Source organism: Penicillium oxalicum, chromosome I (genome assembly GCF_001723175.1).
Source record: "Penicillium oxalicum strain HP7-1 chromosome I, whole genome shotgun sequence".
Lineage (NCBI taxonomy): Eukaryota > Fungi > Ascomycota > Eurotiomycetes > Eurotiales > Aspergillaceae > Penicillium > Penicillium oxalicum.
In genome coordinates this window covers 4,837,960-4,851,381 of record NC_064650.1, presented here as the reverse complement: position 1 = coordinate 4,851,381, position 13,422 = coordinate 4,837,960, and the positions used below count along the sequence as shown (strand labels likewise).

Below are 13,422 nucleotides of genomic sequence, written 5' to 3'. Positions count from 1 at the left end.
GTGCGGATATTATCTTCCTCTTCGATCCCTGAGCAGGTGAACAAGTGAGCACATGGCCATCCGCAGCCATACCAGTCCTGGTCAATAACAGCGCCCGGATCATGGATATACAATATCTGGGGAATCCTTTTTCCTCCCTCGACGGGCCCCCTGGACCGCGGGGCAAAAAGAACGCGCAACCTCCTTTGGACCAAGCGTTCATTGGCCCTTACATGCCTGCCTACTTGCAGTTTCCAACCGTCAAATCTTGCTACCAGGAGCACCCAATCTTGTCCTCTTCGGAGTTCCTTCGGAGACACATTTGCAGAAGCACCCAGAAGCACATGGGCCAGTCATGGTAGCACCACATGGTCATCAACTCCACCCATCTCGTTACAAGTATAGCTTGGGTGTGATCTGGACGAATATACAGTTGGCTACTGATCCACCCCCATTCAACAGTGCATATGAGAATCAGCGACTGTAACTTTGAAATCCTTTTTTTTCTCTCTATTGTCAGGGCCCCCTGTTTGTCCATGCGTGGTGCTAGGCAATAGTACTTGGTCCTGTACCTTTTAACGCAGCATTTGAACCCGTGAATACTCATTGATTCACCATCGTCCCGCAGGTAGCTCCGGATGGTTATTTCCTAGAACATCGTAGGTGCGCCTGGCACTTGTTCAGGTGGCTTGCTGAAGGACCCCCACTCCATGCTTGTTGGCCTAAATCTCCCCTCCCGCCGAGAGATTTTAGTATGCAATTGTCCTCTCTTTCACACTCCATCGTGTGCACCAGACTGGGTCAGTTTGAGCACCTCGATGTCGCTCCTGTTTGACAAATTGGATTGCAGTCACAGGATACCGACAGGGTCAGTCACCAGGACCTTCAGTTCACTCGCCCGACATTCTGCAAATGACCCTTTAACTACTCGGGACTTGCGAATACCTGCTCTTCTCTCTTTTTTTCCCCCCTTTTCTTCTTCTTCTTGTTCTTTGTTTTTGGCCTTTCCCCCCCCTCTTCTCCTTTTATAGGTGCTTACTGCCTCCTCTGGAAGTTACGGTGTGCGTTGTTCAATAGTCTAACCCAAAATACCATATTCCCCAATCAGCTTGCGTCCAAGCTTCAACGAAGCCGCTAACACTCAAGTCGATAACTTCTCCCCATGTCTACTTTCACTTGTCGCATTAAGAGGCCCTGAACCTCAGCCCGGGGTGCAGTTGAATTCAATTGTGCTGCTAACTTGACAGGTCGTGTTGGATATTCGACCGCTACGGTATTGAGTAGACGCGCGACTCTTTGATCTGCAATCCCTCTCTCCTCCCGCCCTCGTGTCTTGTTTTCCTTCTTTTCTTTCTATTTCTCTGACTTTGATTAGTGTCATCAAATGCACCAATCACTCATCTCAGTTCTTTCAACCATATGGATCTGCTGCCCTTGTTGATTCAAGCTCATGATTGACAGTAGATGATGATCCATATGGTACAACGACTGGGGTGATGGCGTGTGGAGTGTCGGGCCATTGGGTCTTGGCGCATGTCACACACGCCCGCAACGGGTTCACAAAACGGGACGTAGAGAGGAGCCACCAGCGTAATTTCAGCCTCAACATCATCGACCAGGGCATCCACGGAGGGGCACGAGCCGAGTTGTGAGACAAAGTGAGAGAAGAAGAAAAAAAAAAAAAAGAATAAGAATGAGAGCAGCGGAATTCATTCAAGAGCCCCTTGACATCAGGCGGTCCAGAAAAAAGACCTCACCTGCGTCATGATCACGACCAAAGTTGTCCCGCAATGATGCATCTCGTGCTCATGGCTCTGGCGGCGGGTCGCAACCTGGACAGTCACACCCTGGACAGTCACACTCAACCTCACACCCCATCTCCCTCCTTTGACGCAACAGAGTGACGAGTTGGTGGGAAGATTGGTTGTTTTTGGCCCCGAGGATATTAGCCTCTGGATCATTGGGGGGGGGGGAACGGGGGCCGAATCTCCTCCTGAAGAGGTCGCGGCTGGCTGGGTGTGTCGAGTTCCAGCTGGAGGTGCATTTGATCGATGCAAAATGCAGTCGCAGCCGCAGCCGCACATCGGGTCAAGGACCGGAGAAACAGGAAACAAGAAACCTGCCGCTATGCCGCCTCTCCAGTTCGAACGGAGGTGGTCATGCACGGCAAGAAAGTGTATCACCTTGGCATCACGAACAGGCTGAGCTGTCATGGCTGCCAGTTGGGATACATTCCACTTGCCCGTCATCGTGATTCTGACCTCTGAATATGATGAGATTTCGACATGAAGTTGGCAAGGCAGCGCTTTCAGTCAGTGAGTTGAGAAAGTGAGAGCCAATCATCCTGCAGTCTAAGTTCCCTTACCCCAGGATGTCAGTTGATGATCACCGTTCCTTTGTCCCCGGAAGATGAAGCTTCCCTTTCGCTTGATTGGCTCCAGAGGTTCAAATCTTGCCTCTGTATCTCTCCCTCTCTTTTCTGAGCGTGTTGCATGAGAGTGCAGCATACCGCATTGCTTGACAGGTGCCGTGGTCCATGCTTTCCTCCAATCATGATCGGCTGCTTCAACAGACTCTGCAAAGATGATCAAGTACTGACTCGACCGCAGTGCATAGAGAGTCCACTGGATATTTCACCACGAATGGTCACGGGAGTACATGCTGTATCTCCGGGAGGAGTCGACTTGATGGCTTCTTTGCTTCGTCGTCACAGTCTCTCTCTCTCTCCCTCCCTTTCCCCCCTTGATGGACTATTGCACCGCGGAAGCTCTTGACGGACATCCGGTTTTTTTTCCCTTTTTCTTTTCCTTTCTCGCCACTCCCCCATGGTGTCACGCTCGTTTCATGACTCGCGGCCTTCCTCTCTCTACAGAGATATCCAGATCCAAGGCTTTTGATTCTTTTCGCCAGATGAACCTCAATTCGGGCCCTGGCTCCTCTATGGATGGAGGCCGAGCCGTGTCTGACCTGCACTATGGGCGGATACGAGAGAGTAGAGACGAGAGATTCCAGGATCGGGAACCATGAGGCTGCACATTGTTGTCGAGCTGCTCCTGATTCTCGGCTACAATCTGTTTGTTCTCCTGCTAGTCACGCATAACGAGTGAACCCAGAGGGTATGGAAGCTGTCATGTGTAATTCCCTCTAGGAATTGGATTGGCTGAAGATGCAACCCCCTTCCCCCCATTGCTCAATCTTCATGTCAGCAAAGAAGGGTCCTACAGTACAGGATTTGATCATGACCCGTAAAAACAAAAGAGGCAAGGCATCATCATTGAAAAGGGAAACAAGGCCGGCCGCGTATGCCTTCTTGTTTTTTTTTTTTTGAGCAAGAAAGCGATTTATTGCTCTCTGTGTCGGATTCGAGAAATCTTTCATCAAGAATGACCAATATCTTATCCATTCACCAAGCAAAGAAGACCCCGGTCATGTGGAGATCTATATGGAGTCAGCGATACTAAAATATCAATCAAAATCCAACTCCAAAATCAAAGTAAAAAACAAAAACAAACAACACCCTATAGGCTTGTCCACCCTAAATCCCCCCCCCCCCCATCTAAACAGCATCGTTCAAGTAAAACACATCAAATCTCCTTATCCTTCTTCTCACCTCCCCCAATGTCCCCCACCCGATGGACCCTTTCCCCCCTCCTCCTCCCCTGAGGAGCCAAGAAGGCTTACGCCATCAACGCGCCATGGCGCCCGTGCCGGACAAGACGGGAAACCCTTTCTCACCCTGTCAACTCTCAGAATGGATGTGCCAGCTGTAAGAGTGAGCCCCGCCGTCTCCACCCGTGGCTGACGCCTCTCATCTTTGATCCCTTTCAACCCGTTCGTACTTGGATCGTATTTTGTTGTCCGCGGGGCCTCTTTCTGTACTTAGCTACTCGCCACCACTACGCACCACTTGCCCCCCCATCTCCCTCTCCCTTGCTCGAGCTGAAACACGCAGCCCACCGTTGTTCGGTTTCCGGTTGTCTGAGGGAAGGTTTCTCGAAGGGCGGGTGATTTTGGGACGTGTGGGTGGTCAAGGCTTGGATCAATATGGCGTGGGGGGGGGAGGGTTTCCAGAAGAAGGTTACTGTTCTGGTCGCATCAATATGTGACTCTTTAGTTGTTTGAAGATTATAGCAGATCCAAAGGGTAGGGGGGGTCATGTTCGGGGTAGGGTGGACGGTAAAGTAGTCCATGGAATATACGATAGCATAGTTATTTGGTAATACACTTTGAATCTACTATTATATATCTCAGTAGTTCCATAAGACTATAAGATTCATAGAGGAGACTGTTAGGTATAGTGATTGGACATTTCGGACGTGTAGGCGTAGTGTGGACTGCGAAGCACCCATCTATAGATGTGTGTATATACACTGTTTGATACTATCAAATATAGACTACTATTTCCTCTTTTCGTCTCTTCTTTTTTCTCCCCCTTATTTCATCTGGTCAAATCAGTGCAGAGTGTAGACTCCCCGTCCATCCTCCCCCGGCTGCTACTTCATCTTCAGTAGAGCAGACAAAAAAAAATCCATGTTTACGCGTTGACACGAGTGGACACACTAAACACCGGACATTGTCAAGAACCAGATTTATCCATCTTGATCCCGTGCGCGTACCTGAATTACTCTCTCGGTGCGGTGCGGTGCCGCGGGATTAGGTTGCCTGTGCGTAAAGAAAGACCATCCTGAGCTCAGGGGGCGGCTGTGTTGGCCTTTTTTTTTCCCATTCCTGCTTTTCCATTCTTTCTTCTCGGAGGAGGAAGAGGAAGTGGGGAAGATATCCAGATGGACAGAGATCCAATAATGTTCAAGGATGTACATACCTCATTGAGGGTTGATGTTGATTCGAGATCCTATCAACGTTTGAAGCCAAGGAGAGTAAACCTGCTCTTGGATGGCTGCACACTCGACCATCATGATGACTCCCCGCACGGTAGGTACGAGGTTAGTCGATTGGAAGATGACGAGACTCCTAGTCCAAGTCGTGACTGTTGATGAGCTCTCATCATTGATTGCCGATGACAACATTAGTGGAAGGTACTGGGCGAGAGTAGGCCCAAGTATGGACATACAGTACGTAGTACGTACATGCCTTGATTAATTGGATACAACGAATCTTTCACCTTGCATCGAAGAGAATGAATGAGGTGTAGCTACCAAAGGGCTCTCCCTCCCTCTCTCCCCCTTCTCAACTCGCAAAAGAGGCATTCAGATACCAGAAAGTCTAGTCTTCTTTTGCATGTTTTCTTTAAACTCAACCTTTTTCTTTATGGAGATTGATATATCTTTTATAGAACACTCAATACTCAATACCGTAGTATCCATGTCAAGTTCAAATACTCTTTATAGTGTCGATTCCTGTCTTCCTCATTGGACATATGCAATCCACTAAACCCCGCGGTCCTCATCCCTTCCAACTAGCTACACACGTTGTCTCGTCAAAAGCCCCAAAGCACCATCTTGAATCCTTCGTATCCATCGTATACTCTCTCCCATTTAAACCATCCTGGACTCGGGCATCTTCCCCAGCCCCGGGGGAATCCCTCATCGGACCATCTACCAGAATAGGAAAAAAATCAGCCCCTGCTGACATCTAGAGAAACGTGATTCTCCAAAAACAAAAACTAAACAGAGAAAAATCGAATTCCAACTACATATTCCCAAAACAGAAAAAGCGAAGAAAGAAACCAAAAAAAAGGGCAAAGAGAGCTGACGCGGCCACCACCCTGTGCCAAGACCTTCGGGGATCCACAGGACCCCTAAGAAAGTTCTTCCAACGTCCCTGAGCGTCCCAAGTGTGGAATCCACGGAGCTTGGGGCATCGTGGGCGCTGCTTGGCGCTGGCCAGGAGTGGAGTTGGTCCACACGCTTCGAGTCTTGTTCGAGAGAGAGAGAGAGAGCAAAGGTGTGCTAGAGAATGGATTGGAGGTATAGAAAGGTTAGTAGGTATTGGATCAGTTTCTGCAAAGGCAAAATTCCAGGTGGATAGAGGATGAATGATCCACATCCTCTATACCGACATGTCTAATATCTGCACTTCCTGTCATTGACACCCGAGATGAACGTGATGGATAGATACGAAGGTGATAGTACGGTCCCAGTGCCCATGGGTTGGAACCCAACAGTCAACAATGTAAACGAATGAGGGCAGACCTCTGGGTAGGTCTGTTGATAGGTACTTACTGTGTGTGTCCATATCGTCCATCAGCCTACCTAGACGCAGGTACATACCCCTTCAGCTCGATATTGATAGATGTCATCAGGTTCCCCAAGGTACTACACTACCAAAGTGGAATCTGAGGTGAAGGACAAAGATCAGAGGGACAAGCTCAAATGGCTCATAATGATGCTCAAAATTTTCGTGATCTTGATATACAAGTGCCGACGCCAAACGTCCGGTGGTCCTGGTAAACTCAATGAAAGCAGGAAGAAGGAATAATCCCAGTCACGGAAAAAAGAAACAAAAAAGGCATATGGCACATGACGCCGGCTAGGAACGAAGAACGTGACAGAATGCTCATCCTCCAGTCCGAAAATAAAGACTACTTATGCATGGAGAAGAAGAAAAAAAAAGAAGAAACATGACCAAGGCCCCTATATCTATATTCCACGGGTCACCCGCCTCGCTCACACAATAATGTCCAACTCTGAGCGGTCCAAGCCGTCGGCTTTCAGGTCCGGATAGTAAGGGACCATCGAATCCGCCGCTTGGACGTAGGCATCGTTGTAGAGTCGCCAGTAAGGAGTGCGCACCTTGCGAGCAGGGTGGAAGAGTCCGGCCCAGACGTAATTCATGACAGTTCCCGTGCCAACAGCCATACGAATAGCGTCGATTGCCTCGATGATACGATCAATGACATGAGGACTGGTTTCGAAGATGTTGGGGAAGACCAAGTTCAACAGGTGCACCATGGCATCCTCACAGCCTAGGCCAACGACGCCGAGGGCAATGTGCTTAACCACACTTGCGGCGGTCTGTCGGTGAACCTGGTCACGGTCGATCAGAGCATCCTCGAGCAAAGGCGTCACCGCGTACACGTAGTCCTTGGCCATCTCACCAATGTACTCGAAAAGGAAGGACATGGCCTTGAGAACACCGTTTTGCACGTTGAGTTCGGGAACCCGATATTCGTTCATCAACGCCGGGAGCACCGTGAAGGGGGCGCATGTTTCGGCAACAATACCAATGGCAACCGCCGTGCACACGCGAGACTGACGTTCTTGAACACGCAAGTTGTTGAGGAGAGTGGCCAGCACATCTTGAGGACCGATGGCCTTGGCAATGAAACCAAAAGTGTTGTTGGCCGCGCGGCGAATACCCTTCTTGTGAGCCTTGAGCATATCCAGCAGCTCGAAGCAAATACGCATCCACTCTCGAGCATTCACCGATTCCGGGCCACGGTCTGCGATTCGACCGACAAGGTCAATGGTGTTCTCCTGCACCTTCTCGTGTCGGTTACGCAAGATGGGCGTCAGACGGGGCAAAAGGTCACGAATGGGCGGCTGCATTTGGTTGATACCCACCACGGTCACAATGGACCGCAGAGCACCTAGAATAGATCCTAGGACTTCAGGGTACTCTTCTCCAAGATACTCATACAGGACAATACCCAGCTTCCCCATGAGAGCGTCTTCACCGCATTGCTTCATGACCATTGCGATGCGGGAGATGAGATCGGCGGCCTGTTGACGCACCGTCGCAGACTTGTTGTTCAGCCGCCAAAGGATGGTAGACACGATCTGAGGCAGGTATGGCTTGCATCGAGTGCTGAGCGCATTCACGACTGTGCCAAACCCGTTCAAAATCACAATGTCTTCAATGCTTTGCTCCTGGAAAGCGAAGAGCACACCGTCAATGAGCCGTTCCTCCAAACGCTCCGAGATGTCGGCCGCTCCGAGCGAGGCGACCAACTTTTCAATCGTCTCAACGGTCATCTTACGGTAGGGTTCACTCTCATCCTTCAAATTGTTGACAATGCGCTCAAGGATCTCCCCAACACCGACCTTTTGGCCGAGGTCCACGGTAGTATCAACGACCTGACGGTAATTTCTTCGATCCAGAGCCATGCGGCGGACCCAGAAGCTCTTGAAGAAATCGGTCAAGACATGTTCCTTAAGGTAGTTAGCCGTCACACCATCGGTGCTGGAGCACTGCGACACGACTTTGAGAACGACCTTCTTCATTTCCTCATCTGGCGAAGAGAACTCTCGAAGCAGAATCTCCATAATCTGACTGGTGTAGTAGTTGGCATATTCTTCGTCCATAAGTGGAATGATGTAGCCCACAGCTTTCAGGAACGCAGCAAGACCCTTGCCCCGCTGCTTGCGGGCGCCGGTCCAAAGAGGGTTCAGAATCTCGTCGAAGCTCTCAATACCATAAGGGTTGGCGGCCTCAGCCAACGCGGCCACAGCCAATGCAGTGACTGTACGCACCTTGGCCTGCTCGTCGCTGAGATTGTCGGAAATACAGTCGACGAGTCCCTTCAGGTGAGGAAGAATGGCGCACCCCATCAAGATGGGAATCTGTTGGACGATCTTCACACCCGTGTGACGAGCCTGCCAGGATTTCTTACTGCGGCACACTGCTCGTAGGAAAGGCAGAAGCGCCGGAATTCCGAGAGCAGAGGCTACAACCGCGAAAGCTCGTGCGGTGGTATTTCGTACGTATTCGTCCACGTGGTCGATATCAGGACGCATAGTACTGATCATTGTGGCAAGACCGGCAGCCTTGGAAAGATTGGAAATAATCTCTCGGCCCTCAACACGAGCATAGTAGTCTTGATCAATGAGCAAGGGCTCAATCACAACCAGGATCTTGTGCACATAGGGGCGCACAAGGTCGTCAAGCTTGTACAGAACACGGTCGATGACTTTGACCAGCAAGTGGCGCTCTTGATCTTCCAACGACTTCTCCATCAGCAGAGGCAAAATCTGATTGAAAAGTGCGCCGGCTCCAAAGTTTCGCGCATTATCAGTAAGCTGACGCAGCGCAGTCTTGCGCATGGGAGGTGTGCCGTTCTTGACTTTCAACAGCAGTCTCATGATTTTGCGCTCCTTCATCTCTTCCACTGTCATGGTACTCTCATCTCCAGCTTCCATGAGCTTACCGAAGTATGCCATATCCTCGGGCTTGAAGAACTGCAAGTCACCAACACCAGGAATATCGGTCGGCAGGTCCTTACCCATAGATCGAGCATTTTCTGGTTCCTGCATCATAAAACCACCAACTCCTGCGGCGCCGGCCAATGGCACCGGTGTCGCCATCATCTTGCGTGCAACATTCCGAACAGGGGCGTATCCGGGAGGGGGTTCCAGAATCTTGTAGCCTTCAGTGGGCAGCATCATGTCAAGCTCTTCATCGGTCCAGTCTCCAGCCCGTATAGCTGGGTCAGCTCCAAAGCCTGCTGCCGCGCCGCCGGCCGCCTGAGACGGATGCATAGGTGTCGCGAGCCCTTGGTTGCCAACAGGTGTGGCCGCGGGGGCCAGATCCCATCTCGATCGACGCTTAGGTTCTTCGGGGGCACCGGGAGCGGGAGCCTCATCCCAACGAGAGCGCTTGGTCTTGACTTCGACCGGCTTGGTTTCTTCAGAGGTCTCGTTCTCTGGGGCGCCGACATCCCACCGCTTCTTTCGCTTCTTGCCAGCTTCAGCAGTGGCGCCAGAATCGGGCATTGGAGTGTCGTCTTGTGTGGCTTTCAGTGAAGGTTGATGTTCTTCGGCGGCCATGTCCTGGCCTTGGTCCCGCTTTTCAGCAATGAGTTTCTGCACGCGTTCCTCCTCTTTCTCAAGCTCCCGGAGCGCCATGACCTCCCGGTATGTCTGGCCGTCTTTTCCATCCTGACCGTCAGCATTGGCAGCAAAAGGATCGGCACGTGTGGGTGTGAGACCGCCGCGATTGAACCGTCGCTTCTGGTAATCAGTTTCTCGATCAGAGATACGGGCGGCTTTCTCACGACCAAGTAAAATATCTTCTTCTTCCACACCGTTTCCTTGCGCCATCTCATCGATTTGGCTTCGGGTAGCAGTGTACTGTCCGACTAAGCGGTGACCGCCATTGGCGTCTTCCATGTCGTCGTCCTCATCGTCGCCATTTACCGCAATAGATGTCTCGTAGCCAGCAAATTTGTCAGATCCGTTTCGATCGTACAGGGTTGTGTCGAAGGATTCAGTCAGGGATGCCTTGGTCGAGTTGTCAGTGCGCTGACTAGATGAGTCAAAGGTCCTAGAACCTTTTTTACTAGCAGCAGCTGCATTACGCTCGGCCTGCAGCCGTCGAACGGCCTCAATATCGGCTGTTTTGGGGGCGATTAGCATCAACCAGTCTGAGAGGTGTGCAGATGGACTTACCGTCAGACATGGTGGGGAAAGTCAGTTCTTAGGAGGCTGTGGAATTTTGGATATCTAGTAGCAAAAGCTACATTCGGATCGGAGACCGTGGAACGGTTGCATTGACGACGTGTAGACAATGCCTCGACGTTCTGTAACGGGGGCAAATTGCACTGACGCCTATGAAGTCCTGCACCCGCGGGAGTCGCGTTAGTAAGATGACTAATCAGTCACGTGATATCAAAGCACAGTGCCAGTGGACAAGGATGGACCTAATCGATCCTGGACCCACTCAAGTAGAAGCAAACCCCCTACCATTCACTTCTTTTTGAAACTTGATTGAATGAGGCTTGTCAGCATCAAGAAGCTTATCATCACGTGCGATATCTCAAATTGTGTTACAAGTTCGCAGACTGCCAAATGTGGCGCAAGTTCTCAAATAAACCTGTCATTTCATGCGAGGTCACTAGCAGCTCCGGAAGGTCTAGGACTGCTATACTTATTGTTCAGATTAAAGAGCAAGAGGTAGGCTGTAGCTATGTAAGAGAGGGGGAGAAAGAGTCATTGGTACTTGTCGTATAGCAATCAATCAGGGCAGAGGGATTCTGCCTGAACCAAGTATATGCTGTTTCTATGGCAATGGTTCGCCCCGTAATGAATAAGGTGGTGCGATCAAGGTGTAGGGATACAGGAGGGGAGAGGCATCGAGAAAATTCTAGGAGACTATCGCGAGCGGGAAACTCCATGTGTCAATAGTAAGGTTGTTCAAGAATGGTAAATGCACTACCACAGCAGTCTATAAAAGGTTATATACATAAGCCACGTGATCAGAGAGACAGGCCCACTCACGGCCCACCACATCAGCTCCAACAGATTGTTGTAGCCGCCCAAGGTCTTCATCATTCACCTTACCTGATCAGCGTACAGGTGAACACTCTCAAGCCCCTCGCAATGGTCTGGCAACCAGAACCGCTGCCTTTCTCCAGCAACTCGCTTCCTGAATCTCCATTACCGAGCAAGGATGAAATTCGTGCTTGCACGAATATTCTGTTTGAGCGCGTATACAAAGTAGCCGCAATAAATGACGAGATCGTGGTGAAGTTTGGTCGCGGGGTCAAAGAATACGAGGGCCAGGTACTGATATTTCTCGAGCGCCATGTCCCGACAATTCCAGCACCTCGACTGTACGCTATGTACAAGGACACCGAGACGCATGAAACATTTCTTGTCATGCAGCGCATCCCCGGTAAGCAGCTAGACGCAATTTGGCCATCATTGGCCGAGGATGAAAAAGACGATATCACCGATAAACTCTGTCAAATATTCAATACTCTCCGGTAAGTTTCGTGTCCCAAGTCTGATTTTTATGGCGGTCTGGATGGAGGCTGTCTGCACCACTATCTGTTTCACAACCGGAGAGGCGGTTTGCCGAGATCCTTAGGGCCCTACATTGGGGAAGCAAACTTCGTTGCGGGCATGGTTGGGAATTACCGCGCGCACATTGAGCGGAATGGGAGGCCGGACTACAAGGTCCGGTACTACGAAGAATATCTCCCGAGTCTCCTCAAGGGGCATCGGCCGACATTAACGCATGGAGACGTTCAACAGAAAAACATCATGGTCGCAGCAAACAAGAACGGTCATAATGCGCAGGGAGGACGGTCGTTTGATGTGGTGCTGATAGACTGGGCGGGAGCTGGTTGGTATCCTCAATACTGGGAATTTTTTGTTGCATCCTCCCCGATTGCGTTCATGTACTGGGATAGTGACTGGTGCCTCAAAATCCAACAATTTCTTGAGGTCTGGCCGGCGGAGCAGGCTGTGATGCGGATGGTGGACAGGGATGCTGGTCTGTGACATTTTGAAAGCTAAATATCCTACACATGGACGTCGTATGTTGAAATGAGACAAGTCCATTAGTCGATCAATGAAAACTGCTGTGAATACTGATCCATCTTCCCCCATCCCATGTCCAGACTTGCAGAAATCCACAGACCTCTGAAACAAAACAACCCCCAATAGACGCCTCTAGGAGGGTGTCGTCTGTAAAATGCCAGCATTAATCAGCGTGGGAATGGCCAGCTGATGCGTCCACTCGTTACACTTCATGATCGGTCGCCGCTGCTCCCCAGGCCCATACGGATCCCCATTTTTTTTGGTCCAGATATAATCATGATATCCAGATTCCGGGCCCTTCCCCAAAATTTCAATACCTGCTTAGTCGGCGTCGGCAGAGCCCTCAACACAGTCTCGATTCTTCTTGATTGCATATCCGCTCGTGGGACCCAACCGATCTGGGGAAGCTGTGTAGATGGATGGAGGAGCCCGCTTCGTACCCCTCCTTCACTTCAAAACGCATGCCACTTGGGGTGATGATGTCGCCCGTGACGTGAAACATTGTTCCCTCCTGGGTTTGGGGGTCGGTTTCGACAAAAATACCTTTGAGATAGCGCTTCTGCGGGCCGAGAGGGTCGAAGGAGGGGTGAAGACCGCACACCAATCTCCCTCTGCGCCGGACATGCCGTCTTTGCCGTCGTGCGATACAGGTGTTATTCCGATAGTAGATGGTGGACCGCGAGGTGGTAGATAGAGGCTAGCCACACCAGAGGCAAGTGGAATGTCATATCAGTTGTGATGTGTTTAGACACGGTGAGAAAATGCCAAACTGAGCAATGTCCTTCCCCTTTATAAACCACCGCCATCTTCCTATTGCCAGTCACAGACAAACGCACATCTGACACGGATCCACCAGACTACTCGAGGGTGATGATCAGCTCGGGGATTGACATATTACAACCGTGACCGATAATGATGCTTTAGCGCCCAGGAAGGGTGTCCGTAAGGCGTTCAGACAGGGCCCGTTCCTGTTCCAATAGCAAAGCACAGGGAAAGGGAGAAAATCTTGACTGGGAATCAAAGCCAGGGTATATGAGACTTGGAGCTATTGAGCGCTTGCTTGTGGAACGGATGGAAACCAACAACAGACTCCTCGAGAGATTGATTATTGGCGCTTGAAAAAACACATCATCTCTGTATTGCATATGATTCTATAGAGCCCAGGCATATTTGCAGCAACTATTTTGTCATATTGACGATTAAAAGTATCGACTCGGGACCA

The 13,422-nt window shown here is 50.5% G+C and overlaps 3 protein-coding genes across 3 annotated transcripts; 2 read left to right on the top strand and 1 right to left on the bottom strand.

Moving 5' to 3' along the window:
* Window positions 1–2,030: 2,030 nt before the first annotated feature.
* Window positions 2,031–2,246, top strand: POX_a01595 (uncharacterized protein; the record flags this gene model as incomplete). Its single annotated transcript, XM_050110522.1, has 1 exon — window positions 2,031–2,246. The coding sequence occupies one exon, from the start codon at window positions 2,031–2,033 to the stop codon at window positions 2,244–2,246; it is 216 nt and encodes a 71-aa protein (XP_049974290.1).
* Window positions 2,247–6,605: 4,359 nt separating this feature from the next.
* On the bottom strand, window positions 6,606–10,335 carry POX_a01594 (U2 snRNP component prp10; the record flags this gene model as incomplete). The annotated part of the gene is made up of 2 exons (XM_050110521.1): window positions 6,606–10,270; window positions 10,326–10,335. 2 exons carry the CDS (start codon window positions 10,333–10,335, stop codon window positions 6,606–6,608), a joined length of 3,675 nt encoding a protein of 1,224 aa, XP_049974289.1.
* A 920-nt stretch (window positions 10,336–11,255) lies between these two features.
* Window positions 11,256–12,161, top strand: POX_a01593 (uncharacterized protein; the record flags this gene model as incomplete). The annotated part of the gene is made up of 2 exons (XM_050110520.1): window positions 11,256–11,641; window positions 11,723–12,161. 2 exons carry the CDS (start codon window positions 11,256–11,258, stop codon window positions 12,159–12,161), a joined length of 825 nt encoding a protein of 274 aa, XP_049974288.1.
* Between the last annotated feature and the right edge of the window lie 1,261 nt (window positions 12,162–13,422).